Here is an 18919-nt window from a genome sequence, read left to right as displayed (position 1 = left end):
CAGATCAAGTCAGGCCCCTGAAAGCCAGCTTCAGTCCAGAGGCATATCAAAAGAAACATTACACATCCTTGAAAAACAACTTAAATTTTTACTGAATGATCTCAAAGAATCGCAAGGCATTGCCGTTCATGAACCGCAGCACGACATCCTGAAATCTGCTTCTGTGAACCTCTAGCTCTCTGTCACTCTGGTGACTTTTTTTTTTTTTTTTTTTTTTACCACCTCAGAAGTCTCCCTCTTTCTCTCTTTCTTCTTGCACAAAACTTTACCCTCCAGCTCAGCGCACCTGAGGTGTTCTGTGCCTGGCCTTAACTATTCTTCTCTTGTTAACCCTCCCCTTTCCGGAGAGCTGCAGCTCCCCCACTAACCTCCTCACCCCTCCACCAGACTGCAGCACAAAAGCACACAAGCCTGTCTGGCTTCACGCAGCTCATCAGTGAGGTTGGTGGAGCGGGGTGCTGGGAGGCTCAAGTGCTAACACTTTTCTCTGTGCTGGTTATTATCGGAGAATCTTAACAGAAATCCACTGAAGTCAGAGCCCAATTAAAGGAATTAAGTCAAATGGACTTTAAAATGTACTTCTTCCTCAAGCACACACATGCACACATACACATACAGATATACATCCCCGCTGAACAAATTCTTCAGTGTTTGGGATGGCTGTGGCAGCCACCCTAAATGGGGGAGAGTTTCCGGAATGGTCAGTGAGATTCCTCATCCTGAAGAGCCATCCTGCAAATTCATGACCATTGATCTTGGACGTACTGAGGAACTGACTACAGATGAATCAGCAGAAATATACTGCCGGCCCTAGAAAAGCAACTCACATTTCAGGCCCTTTTAAGAACAGTGGAATTTTATCAACTTCATATGCAAAGGAGGGCATGTTGGCCACTCTATTAGTATGTCTTCAAAGATATTTGTTATTGCCTTATAGTTTACCCTAAAAAGAGTATTACCGTCTGTGTTATTTTAGGTCTTATTTTATGATAATACATTTTTTAATGCCTGACTTGAAAAGGTTTATCTTAAGAGTGCCTTCCATTCAGGGAGAGGGGATACATGTGAAAACATGTAATAGTTCTGTGTACAGAAAGAATTCCATTTTTTTTTTAATCAGAAATTCACTTTATTTGTGGGAAAGTTGAATAAGAGCATGGGGTCTGAGTGAGACCTCCTGGGTTCAAGGCCTGGCCCCAGCCCCACCACTTACTAGGTGGTGCAGCTAGATGCATGAATGCTCTGTGCCTCAGTTTCCTTTTCGGTATGATGAAGACATTAATAGTTCTACTTCAGACGGCCATTGTGGGTATTAAATGGGTTGTTGTATGTCAGGCTTTCAGAACTGGATCTGGAACATTAAAAGGGCTCTATAGGGGTGCCTGGGTGGCTCAATTGGTTAAATGTCTGACTCTTGATTTCAGCTGAGGTCATGCTCTCCTGAGTCTTGAGTTCAAGCCCTGAGGCGGGCAGGCTTCATGCTAACAGCATGGAGCCTTCCCTCCTCTCTCAAAATAAGTAAACAAACTTAGGAAAAAAAAAAAGTACTCTATAAGTGATAGCTCTCCTTTCTTCTTTTCTGCATCTTCCTCCCCCTCCTCTTCTCTCTTCTGTACTTCCTCCCCCCTCCTCCTCCTCCTTACTCCAGTGAAGGAAGAGATCCTTGATTTTTTTTTTAAGTTTATTTATTTATTTTGAGAGACAGAGAGCGAGAATGAGCGTGAGCGAGAGAGGGGCAGAGAGAGAGAGAGGGAGGGAGGGAGAGAATCCCAAGCAGGCTTTGTGCTGTCAGTGTGGAGTCCGACACAGGGCTCAATCCCATGAACTGTGACATCATGACCTGAGCTGAAATCAAGAGACGCTTAATCATCTGAGCCGTCCAGGTGCCCCAGAGATCCTTGATATATGGTTTGGTCTTAGTGATCATATATCAAAGCTGTAGTAGTATAGCAGAGGCCTTAGAATGAAGTTCTCTCTTAAAAATAAGTTTTTTTAAGGGGCGTCTGGGTGGCTCATTCAGTAAGCATGCGACTTTAGCTCAGGGCATGATCTCGCGGTCCGTGAGTTCAAGCCCCATGTCGGGCTCTGTGCTGACAGCTCAGGGCCTGGAGCCTGCTTCAGATTCTGTGTCTCCCTCTCTCTCTGCCCCTCCCCACTAGCACTCTGTCTGTCTCTATCAAAAAATGAATAAACATTAAAAAAAATAAAAATAATAAGTTTTTGTAAAGACATTGCAGTTATTACTATATATTGGATAAAAACTCAGTTTTCTTCTGTTAAACACAGCGGTGGTCAAATAGCCATTTTAACAAAAGGTTTCCTGTAGCACTTACTTTGTATGGCATATCAGTTTCTAACTTAGCACAGAATGCTATTTCCCACTGATAAAGGCTCCAGAGACCTGACAAGGGAGGGTCTAGTAGTTTCCCTGATGTTACTTTCCATGAAGGTTGGATGTCTTTATAAGTTTTATTCATATCTCTGTGATTTACAAGTTCATCCAAATCCTTTTGGAATCCATTCATACTTTATGCCTGTATCATCTCCCAAAGTAATTATTTACTGTGTTCTGTGGTTTAAAAAGCAAAAAAAAAAAACAAAAACAAAAAAACAAAAAACAGCAGGGGCGCCTGGGTGGCTTAGACTCTTGATTTTAGCTGAGGTTATAATTTCTCAGTTGTGGGATCAAGCCCTGTGTTGGGCTCCATGCTGAGCAGGGAAACTTCTTGGGATTTCTCTCTCTCTCTCTCTCTCTCTCTCTCTCTCTCTCTCTCTCTCTCTTTCTCTCTCTCTCTGTCCCTATCCCTCTCCCTCTCTCTGTCTCTCCCTCTGCCCCTCTCCCCCAATCTCGTACTCACTTGCTCACTCTGGCTCTCTCTCAAATAAAAAAATAAATAAATAAAAAAAAAAAAGATTAAACAACAACAACTGACTTGGTGGTTAAGAACTTGGCCCCAGCTCAGCCAACCTGAATTTGAACCATTGTTACCACTTGACCAGCCAATCAGAGACTAATCTCTGCATGTGTAGAAAAGGGGGTATAATACCCACCTCGTGGAGCTGATGTGAGGATTAAATCAAAGCAGGAGAGAAAATAGATGACCGGGCAGGCTTTTATCACGAATTCTCATCTAGGATAACAGGAGGCCTACTAAGAATAGCAGAGCGGAATTAGCCGGCCTCCAACTTTTCAAGAGTCCCAGTGGTTCAGCGGTGGCTGGGAGACCAGCTCCACGGAAGAGTCAGAGCAGGGCTTGAGAAACTTCATCTATGGCTGTCAGAACAACCATGCATACCCTCCCTCTCTAAAAGCAGCTCTGAATCTTCCTCAACCACTCATTCTGTTTCTTGACTGGAAACTATTACTGTATGATGTAGAAATTAAACCCCTTCCCCGCATGAAAGCCTTGGTGTGCGTATGCATTCGTAAAGGAATCCAAGCTGGTTTTGGATCTGGTTGTGTGTCTTCTGTTGGAGCTTGTCAGAAGATGAATGTCCAGGGCCCCTTAATGACTTGATAATAGTTCCCTGGTCACTGAATAATGAACCCCAAATGAATGAAGGAAATGTGTTGTCTGGCCTCTGGAATGATTAAATGATTTGGGAATGGGGCCCGCAGGTCGAGCATTAATTATTAAAGGTGCTATAGCAAGAGAGGCTTTCTCACCCTCACATCCTTGCAGCTGTGGGCACCTTTCGTCTTGTCCTGTCGAAGACATGGACAAGACCTAAGAATGCTAAGAGACCGTGAGCACCCCACGCACACATCTCAGAGAGGTACCCTGTTTCCATGGCACACAGTTGGGAAGCCACAAAGGCAGGTCTAGGATAGAAAGGCCTTTGCAGCCAGTGTTCCATCTGGAGTGATCTGTTGTCCAGGAATCTGTTGTTGTCCAGTCGAAGGGGAGGGAGCTAGCATCAGATTCAGTGGCATTCTCTTTTGCTCCTGGGAGAAGATTATACACCCCCATCTCAACCACTCTTTATTCTTAATGTTGCAGTACTTCCCCATGCTCAGTTGCAGGCATGCCTGTTGAGGGAGGCAGGAAGCAGTTTCTGGCAGATGCTGCACCTTACGCTCCCTGTACCCCAGGGCCCCAGCATCACCCCATCGGCTGAATCTAGGATAAAGATTCCACCCTGTTGAGACTTTCTGTGAATACTCTCTGTGGCTCCTTCCCTGTCTTATTCATGTGTTCTTTCTAGCCTTCCTCAACCGACTGGTCCATCCCAAGATGTACATTCATACTTCCTTTGCTACACCTTCTTTCAGAGAGAAGCAGAAAGCCTTGGATTGAGGTGGTTGGGGTCTCTTCAGAAGAGATGGTTATGGACAGTCCAAAGGACACACAGTTGACCTAAATGGTGGGCCTCAGTGCTTGGGCACTGGTGGGGGAGTCCACATCAAATCAGAATAGAGCCTGACCCTTCAGTGGGATTTGCATATCAGGTCTTCCTGGACTGTGTCTATCAGCCTCTTCTCTTTACATCTCTGTGCCCCTGGGAATTCTTCGTGTTGGCCATATTGAATTACTTGTAGTTCCAGTTTGCCATATTCTCTCTGGCCTTTGAACTCACTGGCCTGCTGCCTGTGAGTCCTTCCCCCACACACTAGTGCTCCTCAGGACTCCACTGAACTATATCACCTCCTCCAGAGCCCTCCCCAACTTTGCTTAGGGGGTCCCTTCTTTTTTTGTTATCACATCTATCCCATCCGTGTGCTTCTCATAGCTTAGACGCTGTGTGCTCTATTCCCTTATTTTCTTGTATCCTTCCTCACCCACTCCCCCAGAGGAGGCTGTGAGCTCCTTCACAAGAGACAGCTTCCTCCTCCTAGACATAACCCCAGGACTGAGAGCTACATTCCCTGGCAAATGGTAGGTGCCTGGTAAATACTGCTGAAGTGAAGAAGGAAGGGAACACAGAAAAGCAGCATTTGACTCCCAGACAGAAAGCAGCTAGTTCCTTCCACTTTCTCATGTCCGAACTAAAATCAAGAGGTGTTTTTGCCCAAACCTTTTTGGGCCAGAAATGTATCCATACATTGTTGTAATTTACAGAGAACTCATAGCAGTCAGTAAAAGAAATGCTACAGCTTCCAATAAGAAAAAAAGGGCAGGGATGCCTGGGTGGCTCAGTTGGTTAAGCGTCTGACTCTGGATTTCGGCTCAGGTCACGATCTAATGGTTCATGGGGTCGGGTCCTACATCCGGCTCTGTGCTGACAGTGCAGAGCCTACTTGGGATCCTCTCTCTTCTTTCTCTCTCTCTCAAAATACATACATACATACATACATACATACATATTTAAACAACAACAAAAGGTAGAGCCTATGAAGAGATACTTCACGTAGACGGAAGTAGCAATGAGTGATATCAATATATGGAAAAAGCACTCAGTGTCACTGGTAAATTCTGAAACATCAAGATCAAATAAAAATTAGGTACCACTTGTGCCCTTCAGTTCATTGCATATTTCTGAAAAGGAAAGTACCCTTTATGGATGAGGTCCTGAAATGAGTTTAACTCCACCGAAGCAAGACTAAATGGAGCCAGCACTCCCCAAGGCCTTTTATCTCTGGTTTTCAAATACAAACAAGCATTACATTTCACTAGAGAATAAGGATGCAATAGGCATATGAGAATTGCTGTCTCCATGACATTAACATGTTGGGATTTTGAGATAAGATAAAGGGGGATATGTGCAAATACGTGCAATCTTCATACTTCTCCTGGTAGAAGCCCAGGGGCCAGACATCTCCATGTCTTATTTCCACAGATATAAAGTCTGAAAACATAATTTTCTTGCTTGTTAGTTTTGAACAACTTCTGTTTTTAGATCGTTAGAACTTAATGTGTCAAACAATCTTAATTTGAAATTACTTTTCCTTTCTTAGGTTGATTTGAGACATATTCTGAAAAGAACTGATAGTGTTTTATATTAAATGTACCAAAGCCTTATTTTGAAGTGTTCAAAACATTTAGAATGGGCAGTTTGCAATTACCCTAGAAATTGCTTAATAAAAACTATTATATTGGAAGGAGCAAAATCACTTTCTACAAGTGAGGCTATGGTAATTATCGCTAAGGGACTGCCTGACTCAGAGAAATTGAGAATGGTATATGAGCTCCTTCAGTTGCGTCTCGGCTTTGCCTAAGATTGTTCCAGATTTAGAATCAGCCCTGGTGAGCAGTGGCTCAGTGGAATGTGGTCAGTCTGTGTGTGCTGAGGAATGTGCTCCAGATAGCCGAGGGGTGCTCAGAGCGTGAGTCTTCCCCTCAAGACAGCTGCTTTTCCTTGGGCACTGTGTCCCTGGCCTCCTCCATAACCCCTTTATTGCTTATCACAGACCCCAGCACATAGCAGGTTCTCAGACGTAGTCAGTGCAAGATTTCCAGATGACAGTGTAGAAGGTGAACCAGGGTTAGATATGCTGAAGTTGTCAAAGCTCTCACTATTCTCTGTTCTTTAATGTCTCCGTAACAAAATCCTGTTCAGTCTAGCTTATCAGGCACTGACCTATTCCTGTAAAAATAAGAATCACAAAATGTATTTTAAGAGGAGGATGATAGGAAAGGTGAGATCAGTTCAAAAGCATAGTCCAGTGATATACAGGCATACTTTGTTTTATTGTGCTTTTTTTATTGCACTTTGCAGATACTGCTTTTTTTTTTTACAAATAGAAGGTTTGTGGCAACCCTGTATTGAACAAGTCTGTCAGAGCCATTTTTCCGACAGCATTTGCTCACTTTGTGTCTCAGTGTCACATTTTGGTCATTCTTGCAATATTCCAAACCTTTTGTTATTATTATACTTGTATGATGACCTGTGATCAGTTATCTTTGATGTTACTATTGTGACTGTTTGGGGCACCCCAGGCCACACCCATATATGATGGTGACTTAATTGATAAATGTTGTGTGTGTCCTGACTGCTTCATTGGCCTTTCGCCCATCTCCTTCCCTCTCCTCAGGCCTCCCGAGCCTCTGAGACACAATATTGAAATTAGGGCAGTGGATATCCCAACAGTGGCCTCTAAGTGTTCAGGTGGAAGGAAGAGTCACACGTCTCTCACTGTAAATCAAAAGCTAGAAATGTTGAAGTTTAGGGAGGAAAGCACAAAAGCTAGGCCACTTGTACCGAATAGCCATGTTGGGAGTGCAAAGGAGAAGTTCTTAAAGTAAATTATAAGTGCTACCTCAGTGAACACACAAATGATAGGAAAGTGAAGTAGACCAGTTGCCCATATGGAGGAGGTTTTAGTGGTTTGCATAGAGGATCAAACCAGCCACAACCTTCCCTTAAGCCAAAACCGGATCCAGGGCAAGGCCCTAATTCTCTTCAATTCTGTGAAGGCTGAGAGGTGAGGAAGCTACGGAAGAAAAGTTGGAAGCTAGTGGAAGCTAGTTCATGAGGTTTAAGGAAAGAAGCCATCTCTGTAACAAAGTGCAAGATGAAGCCACAGGTGCTGATGTAGAAGCTACAGCAAGTTCTCCAGAAGGTCTAGCTGGATAATCCAGGAAGGTGGCTGCACTAAACCACAGATTTCCAGCATGGATGTGACAGCCTTCGAGATGCCTACAAAAACTTTATAGATGCCATCTAGAACTTTCATAGCTAGAGAGAAGTCAGTGCCTGGCTTCAAAGCTTCAAAGGACAGGCTGGCTCTCTTGTTAGGGGCCCATGCAGCTGGTGGCTTGAGGTGGAAGCCAGTGCCCATTTCCCATTCTGAAAACCCTCAGCTCTTAAGAATTATGCTAAATATACTTGGCCCATGCTCTGGAAGTGGAACAGCAAATCTTGGATGACAGCACATCTGTTTACAGTGTGGTTTACTGAATATTTTAAGCCCATTGTTGAGATCTGCTCAATATTTTTTCCCCACAATATTACCACTCATTAGCAATATACCTGCTCACCCAGGAGCTCTAATGGAGACATAAAATGAGATTAATGTTGTTTTTACACCAGCTAATACCAGTATCCACTCTAGAGCCTGTGGACCAGGAATAATTTTGACTTTGAAGTCTTATTATTTAAGAAATACATTTTGTAGCACAATAGCTTACCATAGGTGGCTTTTCTGATGGATCTGGAAAAAGTAAGTTGAAAGCCTTCTGGAAAAGATTCCCCATTCTGCATGCCACCGAGAACATTTGTGATTCACGGGAAGAGGTCCAAATATCAACATGAACAGGAGTTTGGAAGAAGTGATTCCAACCCTCATGGATGGCTTGGAGGGCTTCAAGACTTCAGTGGAGGAAGTAACTGCAGATTTGGTGGAAATAGCAAGAGAATGAGAATTAGAAGTGGAGCCTGAAGCTGGGACTGAATTACTTCAATCTCATGATCAAATTTGAACTGATGAAGCACTGCGTCTGAGGGATAAGCAAAAGAAAGTGGTTTCTTGAGATGGAATCTACTCCTGGTGAAGATGCTTTGGAGATTGTTGAAATGGCAACAAAAGATGGTTGGAGAGGATTGAGTCCAGTTTTGAAAGAAGTTCTCCTGTGGGTAAAATGCCATCAAACATGCTACAGAGAAATTGTTCATGAAAGAAAGATTCCGTTGACGTGACAGTCTTCATTGCTGTCTTATTTTAAGAAACTGCTGCAGACACCCCAATGTTCAACAGCCACCACCCTGATCAGTCAGCCAACGTCAACATCAAGGCAAGACCCTCCACTAGTAAAAAGATTACAACTTGCTAAAAGCTCACATGATGGTTAGCATTTTTTAGCAATAAAGTACTTTTATTTCTATTTCTTGTTTTTTTAAGTTAATACATTTTTATTGAAGGAATTTTACATGTGGTTTCTTCCACTGCCAATCACCATTGTGCCTTCAAAGTCAGAATCGTAATCTTCAAAGTAGCCCTTTTGAAAAGAACTTCGGTTCAGTCCACATTTGTCACTGTCAGTCCACAGTTCTTTCAGCGTCTTTGGTCTCCAACTGAATACGGACTTCACCTGTAATCTTTGGGTTCCAGTTTCTTTACGTTAGGGTCCTAGATGTCAAATTGTAGGAAATACATGGGTTGCTGTTTTTGAAAATGATCTAAAATTATTATTCCTTAATTATTTCTGATACCAAAACAATTTGATGTCCACTGTACTCCATGGGCCTAGCAGAAAATGTTACAGGTAAAGTATTTTTAAATTAAGATATGTACACAGACTTTTTAGGCATAATGCTATTGCAGACTTAATAGACTGCAGTATATGTAAATGTAATCCCAAATGTAGAGGGAAACCAGAGCATGTATTTGACTCCCTTTATTGCAATATTCGCTTTATTATAGTGGTGTGGAACTAAACCTGCACCACGTCTGAGGTGTGCCTCAGAGCTCAGCTAAGAATGCCACATGGAGTACATCCATAGACCAGAGGTAGACTCGAAAGAGCAGTTTCACACCCATTGCATTTGTGTGCAAAAAAATGCAAAGAATAGGATTTTTTTTTCCCATTTAGAGATCCTTTTCCTTCCTTGGAGAATCTAGCAGGGGGAGAAAAAAAAGATGGACCCCTGAGACAAACAGGACTAAAAGCACTCACTGATTAGGGGAAACATTTATTCATTTATGAACTAAAGTCAGCTCTCTGTTTTTCTTCTCTCTTTTTAGAGAAAGTTTTATTAAATACCTTGTGTGTGCCAGAGACTATGTGCAGGCACGTAGTCTACGTAGTGGACTGCATCTGGTGACCCCTGAAAAAAGACCAGGGCTTAGCACACAGCACATGTTAATTGCTGTTTGTTGAATGAAAAACGGATAGAAGCGGGAACAGCTGATGAGCTAGAGCCCCCCAGAGTGAGAACCCACATTTTCCTAAAGCGGTTGACCCATCTATCCATCTTTGGCTTGTAGTTTTAGAGAGTCCTCCTCTTTGTCCTCCCAGAAAAGGGTATTTTTTAGAGCTGCCTCTACTGCTCTTGCTCTAAAACAATCATTTTGTCTGTTCTGAATTGGAATCTTTCTTGTTCACTCTTGGCCCTCAAGGTAGGCTATGCTGAGGCTGTCCCAAAGGCAATCACTGAGTGAGGATATAAAGGAGGATAGAGGGAGCATTATTTTGTTGTACCCTGATTTCACTTAAATAATGATCGCTTTTCTTTTCTTTTTTGAAAAAAATTTTTTCAAGTTTATTTATTCTTGAGAGATAGAGAGAGAGCATGAGCAGGGGAGGGGCAGAGAGAGAGGAGGAGACACAGAATCCAAAGCAGGCTCCGGGCTCCGAGCTATCAACACAGAGCTCCACATGGGGCTCGAACTTAACAACCCGTGAGATCATGACCTGAGCCGAAGCCGGACGCTTAACTGACTGAGCCACCCAGGCGCCCCTATGATCGCTTTTCTTTTCCCAGTCATAAAAGTTATTCTTTAAAAATTATTTTAACTAAAGTAATATGGTACTTTAATTGGCATTTTGACTAAAGTAATATATTACATGGCTAAAAAAAATAGTAAGGCTTATTATGAATGATAAGCCCCCTTCTTAATTCCTCTGTCCTCATTTGTTAACATAGTTAAGTCACAATTTTTGGTTAATTGCTGATGTTTATATTATGCTTTTTCTTTTTATACCTTGATGGATTTTGTACATTAGCAATAGTATTACTGGCAGAACCAGAGTTTGCTAAGGCAGCAGCTAACATGTATTGAGTCTTTACTATGGACTAGGCACATGTATTACTTCATGTGACTCTGTGTGACATTAGGTACTGGCGATACTCCCATCTTACCAATGAAGAAATCAAGACACAGAAAGGTATCATATGGCTAGGCATTCCAGCTCTAGAAACTAACTGAGCTTTTAGCAAGGTGAATACTTGTCCCCTGAAAAATCCTACCAAGTAAGGAAATAAAGGTCCTAGGCAAGAATTTGAAGTTGTGCTGGGATTTTAAGGCTCAAATTTAGTTAGCTTGGGAGACAGGCTGTTCAATGGGAGGAACCCAGGGGGAACAAGTATATGCTATAAGGTAGGATAGTTTTTCCCCTTTCATTGCCTTATGTTTGTAAATACTTCTTGTAATGCCTTTCCCAAGCTCTCGTATTTTCCTAAGCATTTAATAATAGTCTACCAGAGAATCTTCGTGCAGATTCGGGATGAAGGGGCAATTCAGAGCATTCAGTTAAAATGCCCAGATGTTGGACATCTTTAATATGAGGACATTCACACAGAATTTATGGAATTGGAACAGTTTTGGAAAAAAAAACTTGTTATCACATATGTGTCATTGGTCAAAACAAGACTGGGTGAGAAGGTATGAAAGTAGATGCAGATTTCACCATTTTAGTAAACAACTGTGAGAACCCTTCTGACCAGAGAGAGTAGCATATATGGAGTTCTGCTTTTCTTCCTTCCCCATCTAATGTATCCATTTATGAAAACTTAACTTTTTTTTTTAATAATTCTGGCATTATAAGCTCCCTCCAGCACTTATCTCCATCTAACTGGCTCATTTTAAAGCCAGTGCCATTGATTATAAAGGTAACCTTATAGCAAAGCTTGGAAGAACTGGGGTAGGACCAGTGAGTTGTTGATAATGGAAGAATTGACAGGATCCAGAAAATGGGGTGGTTCTATACTGCCTAAAGCAAGTCCAGCCAGCTGATCCCTTCCTAGCTCTAAAAACTGTAATATTGTATACATGTGTATATGATATACTGTACATCAAAAATGAAGCCCAGAGATTTGGTGGAAAACTGTGTTTCTTGATGTTGGAGCTGCCATGAAAACAATCCGGCCCCTCTCTGATGTAATCTGGGGAATAAAATGCTAAAAATATCACGAACGCGTTGCTTTTACCCCAGATCTGTTTTGACTAGCACAGCTTGCAACTGTTTACATAGAGAGAAGGGGGAGCAGGTTCCGAACGGGGCATCAGCCTACTGTTCCTGACGTGCATTTTAATAGGCCACCTGACAAGATCAACAGGAAGAAAAGAAAAATTGTGAACAGGTGCGAGGGAGCCAGAGGAAGATGGTCCTACTTGTCCCTCCTCTTAATCAAGTTGGCACATTATTTTGCTGCCAGGATTCTCTGGCTTATACCGGTGGCTGTGCTAATTGCCTCTAGGGTGGGGCTTGATTAAGGGGACCCAGAATCCCACATTGATTCCCCTGTGCCTTAAACAAAAGGAAAACTGGATTTTTGTTTGGCTGTTGCACTGTCAGAACCCGAAATACTCCATTCGTCTGCACAGAGGCTTGTTGGCGAGTGCCACTCCTGACGGCTGCATCGCCATGGAAATGTGTGACACGTTTGTTGATGAGTTGTCTGTTTCCAGATGGACATCCTCATTCCCAGCACCAGCCTTTGAGAAATTTAACAAATCATTTTTAAGTATTTGTTTTGTACAAATTGTGGTTTATCTAAAGGTCTCGCTGGCTTTTTTTGTTTTATACCACAACGGATTTTATGCAGTGTGTTGTGTAAGTAATAATGATAGGTCCGGCTTTGTAGTCATGGCTCTGTGTTTTTTCTTTCTTTGTATCCAGTCGTATCCACCATTGGCTGGCCAGCTGTGGTTGTTAATGAGACACTAAAAACCTATCCTCTTTCTGAATTGGTGATGATTCTGCCTTGGTGTTTAAAAAAAAGCCTATGTTGGGGATAATGCTGCTCTGAAAGTCATGTAGCCAGCGGCTTTCCCATTTCATTGAAGAAAAATATTAGGAAAATATTAATAGTTTGTCTACTGCTTTCAATTCAGTTGCATTCCTTGGAAGGATAAAAAGCAAATGAAGACTGAATATTGCTGGACTGCTCAGAGATTGTGGATGGTGGGCTGTGGTGGCTTGGTGGATGGAGAGGAGGAAACAAGGCAAGGGCGGATTTTCTCTAGAACAGACGCTTCGCTGTGTGGTGCGCAAAGTACCATCTTTCAGAAGGTTCTGCTTAGGTCCTCAAATGTTGTGCTTTCTTCATCGTGTCACCTGAGAGTTAAGGTACTATAGACAAAGTCATAGAAATCTACCAAAATTATGTTAAAAAAATATGTGTGTGTATGTAATTTATATATAAATAATTAGAGACCATAAGCAATTAAGATCACAATTTAGGGAGTGCCTGGGCGGCTCAGTTGGTTAAGCATCAGACCTCAGATCAGGTCGTGATCTTACGGTTGGTGAGTTCGAGCCCCACGTAAGTCTCTCTGATGTCAGGACGAAGCCTACTTTGGATTCTCTGTTCCCCCCTTGCTCTGCCCCTTCCTCCCTCTTTCTCTCTCTCAATAAACAAATAAACAAATAAAAAAATTTTTTTTAGGATCACAATTTAGTTGTTAAATTGTTAGTATTTATCCAAGTGAACCATGGTTTATAAATATTAACATCCCAAACTGAAGTTAAGAAGGCTCATCTCTAACTTTTACTTTTTAATCTTTATTTTTATCTCTGTGTAATTGTATTGGAGGCATAATTTGTCAATGTCTTTTTTTTTTTTTTTTGGTAATTAACCAAGTGCTTTTCTAACTTATTAGTAAGTAATCCTTAATTAAATGTGTCTGTTTTGTTAATTTACTTTCATTTTTTTTCTTTTAATACCAAGTTGGAATGTGAAATTCTTCTGTATGGTGATTGTGGATCAGAGTCCACTGATTAACTTGTTAATAATCCATTAGGACTCAGTATTCCTGAAAGGTTCATTACTGTAACCTCACACTGGTCTTTCTCATTTTTTTTTTTTAGAAAGAAGCAGAATCAATAACTACCTTGAATTGTCAGGTGGAAAAAACAATTAGCTTAATCATGAACATGGAATCTTTATTCAGATACATGCAAATATACTACCTTCATAAGGATGATAATATTGAGAAACATTTGAACAGTATAATTACTTGGGAAAATGTTACTTTAGCAAACATCTTTGGAAGTAGTGTGAGAAGGGGTAGTATGAGGAAACCTGACATTAGATGGAAAATGGTACTTTAAATAATAAGGCAGGAAATTACATACGAAGACAGTCATTGTATCAAATTGATCATAAGCAATAAGAAAATATATTATAACTTCATGAACTGAAATACAGACTTTCTTAGAAATAAACATCTGTCTTTCAGGTGGACCATCAGAGACATTATTCCTTGCCATATGCTAGGCAATCATCAGTTTGTTGATTGGTGTAATTTTCCACTTGCACAGTTTCTGTGATTTTTTTTTCCGACAAATGGGTTGACTCAAAATCACGCCTATTTGGACCTTAGGGTGCCCCAGTCATTTCCTGTTGACAGGAATCTGATGAAAACGTCATCGGCATTACCACTTGCCCTGGAGGAGAGCTTTAGCTACATGTCGTCTAGAGTTTGTCCTGTGATATATATTGAGATTGAGGTTTATTGTACTCCCTCCCTGGCTGTTGGGAAGTCTAGATCCCTTTACCTAGGGGCCCACTACCTCTCCAGCCTTGAGTGATACACCTATTAGGTCCATTGGATAGTGTAGCTCTATATGCATGTGACTTTATGGAGAGATCAAAGTTGTGTGTGTGTATGTGTGTGTGTGTCTGTGTGCACGTGTGTGTAGCATATGAAGTCATTGCAGACTGCTCCATGTTTAATATAGGGATCACAAATAGGAAAATCTCAGTTCTGTAGTGTTTGTACCTATTTGTTGATCAATTTCTCTGCTGCCATTGGTTGTCTGTGAAAGGACCAGGCAGTGCCACGTTCATTAGCTGCCTTCATGGCGCTGAGCTCTTCCCAGTAGGCAGAGGAGAGCACCTCGTAAAAAGAGGCTGGTTAAGGGTCTTCCAGATTGTTTCAAATGTACCACATAATAAAGGCTGCAGGAAAAGGCTCTAACAAATTATGCTATTGGGGGCTTTTCTCACTGACGCTTTTTTTTTTTTTTTTTTTACCATTGTGAGAAAGTTATAAAATGTCTTTTCTTTTTTTGGTGTTCAGACGAGTATAGGATCAAACCGGTGGAAGAGGTCAAATACATGAAAAATGGGGCAGAAGAGGAGCAGAAAATAGCAGCCAGGAACCAAGAAAACTTGGTAAGAATCGAATTGCTCACATAACAATGAATTTTGGTGACACCATTGTAATAAAATCTGCACTGCATGTTTAAATTGTAACTTACACGCCGGCACAAGATTTCTTGAAAATGCCATTGCTATTTATAGCTTGCCTGGAAGTGGCAAGCATCACTTCTGTATCCTGTACATTTCTGAATAGCCCTTCTTTAATCTTGATGGAGAATACTCCAGGGGAAATACTGCAAAATTAGTAGTGTCTTAAAGTGTTTAAATTTAAAGGAAAAGGCGTAAAGTCAGATTGAGATTTATGGAGGGAGGACCAATATATTTTTTTTCTTCTTTTCCACGTCTTTAGCTCTGACCCATTCAGAATGAACGGCTAAGCTTCATGACTCTGGACATGGAGTGTTGTTCATAACGTTGCCTTTGAGAAGAAAATGATGTACTTTTAAGATAGGTCTCTATCAAAATAGTCAGCACTTCATGTTCACAGTGTTAAAGGTATTGGGGCTTTTGAGTTAATGTGAGAATTGTAATGATCTGAAACAGGAAATTAGGAGCCTCCTTCTTTCATGTGAATCCGTATACATATTACACCTTAATATTCCATCTCTATAAAAACATTTAGTCAATTGCCATATTATCTGATTTCTTAAAAGAGGTAACAAACTGTTAAGGATATGCATTTACTCCATTGTGTTAGAGCAAAATTGTTTTTATATTTTATTTGGAGGTTAATTATTTGCTATGTTTTTCATGTTTGAGTGGATGTATTTTTAAGACGGTGGAAACGTCATATAATGTTTTGCTTGACTTCAGCTCCTTTTTCCATTATGTGCTTTGTTTTTGTTTTTATGATTTTGGCTACAGCAGAGGGAGTTGGTCACTGCGTATGGGTGTTTCACGCTGTCATTTTCCATGACACACTAATGAACATAATGGGCTCATTCTTTCTCCTCTGTTCTTTTCTGAACATCTGAACTACAACTTGAAATACTGAAGCTGTCAACAACTGAATATTTTAGATCATTTTTAAAAAGTGAAAATATTCTGTAATCAAATTTTTCTTCATAAATGGGACTTGGATTTTAAGGTATTGCTTAAGTCACAGAGATTCATCACACCTGTGGTATATTTTAACATTAACACTTAAATCCAGAAAACAGTAGCTATGACTAAGCATGCAAGTTACTCTGATCAGACTTTACGTGAATTTTTTCTAACTTTGAATAGATAAATAGAAGACCTTAGTAGTTGAAGCATCAGTGGTCATTTTTCTACTTTATTTTGCTAAAAGTCAGACTCTGTCCTTGTTTCACGTAATTCCAGGCTGAGTTATAAATCTCATCTTTAATGTTTCCACCGGAGGCTAAAGAGACCCTGGTGGCCAGTCTGGCTGTTCTTTGGATCTAACACTAGAGTCCATCCCTGCTTAGCGTGCTTGTATCTCTGAAGTCCTAAGGGAAGCAACGGCTTCTGTCTTACAGCTTGTGATTTCCTCACTGTGCCCTCAGATTGAAAGCCAATATAGATTTGTCCTTCTCTCTAATTTCAGTCTCTCAACATTTTGGTGCCTACTATATTCTTTTCCAGTACTTGGCCAGAATTGGTGTGAGTGCTTTTCTATGCAGACTGAATGAAAATTCAAAAAGAGAGAAATTCCTGGCTGCTTTTTTTTTTTTTACTTGTAGACTATCTGTGACAACCCCCCACCCCTTTTCTGCCAGCCAGTCAGAGTCCAGACCACCAAGAAGAGCTTTCAGTTGTATAAAGACTTGCAGAAAGAATGGGGAATAAATGGTTATCTTTGATTCTGACATTTCTAGACTGCTTTCCAAAATTAAATGCTTTTTTTTTTTTCCCAGTTAACTGGTAGTATATTCTCTTGTCACCTACTCCATCCTTTGGGATACATCATAGAGTATGGACCATGCATGTTATTTGAGAAAACCAATGGCCTCCTAAATTTGAAGCTTACATTGAGGTGGATGAAATAGGTTTAATGATCCTTTATTCCTCCATCCATTAAAGTAATCTAAAAGACAAGAAGTTCTTGTTTTTAGTATTTTTATAAGTTTTGTTTTGTTTTGTTTTGTTTTACTCAAGGTGTTAAAATTAAGGGGCTGAGGAAACTCAGTCCAGGTAGTGTGGCATGATGGTGACTGATGACCATGAGCTCTGGAGGCAGAAACTGCCTGGGTTCAAATCTCAACTCTGTCCCTTGCTCACTGTGGGGTCAAGTTACTTCATGTCTCTGACCTTCCTGCCTGTCAAGTGGAGACAAAGGCAGTGCCTCATGGTGCTACATGAGATGATCTTTGTCAAGGCTTGGAGTGCAGTGCCTGGCACGTGATAAACATCTAGTGAGAGTTAGGCATTATCATATAAAATAGAAGGAAAAGAATGTTAGGGTCAGTGTTTCTTTCCTTTTTGTTTTATGTTACTTGGTGAGAGATTTCTAAATGAATACTTTAATGCCAGTATTACATGTATTTTGAAAAATCTTGCTCCAGAACTATGAAGTTATTGAAGCAAATATGTGTTAATCACCTATTATGTACAAGGCCCTTATTTGTATCAAGAGACATACCAATACTTAAAGTCACTGTTCTTAAAGAGCTTATAGTAAAGTTGAGAGAACAGGTCACTTCCAACAAATATTTTATTGATTGCCTCCTGGGTACAAGGCATGGAGTCTAGTATGGACTAGACTCTGCAGAAAAGCACAAAATAAAGAAACCACTGACCCTTGCCTTAAGGTCTTTATATGGTAGTACACAAGGTAGATACCAAATGACTATAAATAAAACTGGATTAAATACATAAATAAATACATAAATCAACCAAGCAAGCAAGCAAGATTGGTTCTGAGAAGACAATACAAAGTACTGCCAATATCAAAGGAGGCAGAGACTTTGTCTGTTGGGGTGTCAGGACCTACTTCACAAAAGAGCTGGTGCTTGCAGTGGGTCTTGAGGATAGAATGACAGAGGCTGCCCCAGGCAGAAGTGACAGAGATTGAAAATGCAAGGTGTATTTCATAAGCACGTGGTCCTGTTTGGGGAGTGGGAGGGAAGAAGAGAAGGTGTCAGTAGGACAGCAGCAGGAAATTACAATCAAAATGTAAATGGAGTATTATATGGAGCCTTGATGGCCAGCTGAGAGGTCTGAAATTAATTCAGTGGATCATCGGGAGCCTTTGAAGATTTGAATGAAGCAAGGGATTGGCAGACTGAGATTATGAGTCAGGAAAGTTTATGCAGCAGCTGTAGGTGTAACGTGGATTGGTGTGGGGAGCCATGGCTGGAGATCGTTTATAACAGCTTCTCAAGAGACAATGAGCCTAAACCAAAGTGGTGGCCCTCTCGGGCACTTTGGCTGCAGTTTCTTTGGGTGGAGGAAATTGTGCTGGTTTTCTGAGGGTGATGATGAGTCATTTCTATGTCAACCATTTATGTATTCCCAATATGAAGATGTGCATCTATCCCAATTTTCAGCATTGTTAGACATCCACAACGTCCATTTTCCTTCCCTCAGATTTTAATTCCTTCTTCAAGAAGGTGATGTGAAGTTGTTGCTTTGCCTTTGAAGATTATATATAGATGCAGATCATTATAGATCCTAGCTTCGTTGTTTCTAGCTTTATAATTTTGGTCAAACATCTAAAACTTCTCAACTTTGAGTTCTTCATCTAGAGCTTGGTAATAACAAAATTACTCCAGTATTAGAAGAAACATAGAAAAAATATGTTTAGATTCTCAGCAAAGGGAGGTTTTCTTAAACAAGACCTAGAAAGCAAAAGCTAAGAAGAAAGAAAAGTAGTTTATTTCATTAGATCAAAATTGAATACTTCCCATAAAACAGAATAACTACAAAAAAGTAGTTAATAGGTAGGTAGGCAACAGCCCGGGAGAAAATATTTATGACCTATTAAAGG

The 18919-nt window shown here is 40.8% G+C and overlaps 1 protein-coding gene across 1 annotated transcript in view; it reads left to right on the top strand.

The window, feature by feature from the left end:
* CF3H1orf21 (chromosome F3 C1orf21 homolog) overlaps positions 1–18919 on the top strand; it is a 145265-nt gene that overhangs the window by 23773 nt on the left and 102573 nt on the right. The window contains exon 2 of the mRNA XM_042924633.1: positions 14906–15000. Coding sequence (XP_042780567.1) covers positions 14906–15000 — 95 coding nt within the window. The remainder of the gene's footprint in view (positions 1–14905; positions 15001–18919) is intronic.

Source organism: Panthera leo, chromosome F3 (genome assembly GCF_018350215.1).
Source record: "Panthera leo isolate Ple1 chromosome F3, P.leo_Ple1_pat1.1, whole genome shotgun sequence".
NCBI classification, from domain to species: Eukaryota; Metazoa; Chordata; class Mammalia; order Carnivora; family Felidae; genus Panthera; species Panthera leo.
This window is presented reverse-complemented; position numbering and strand designations above follow the sequence as displayed.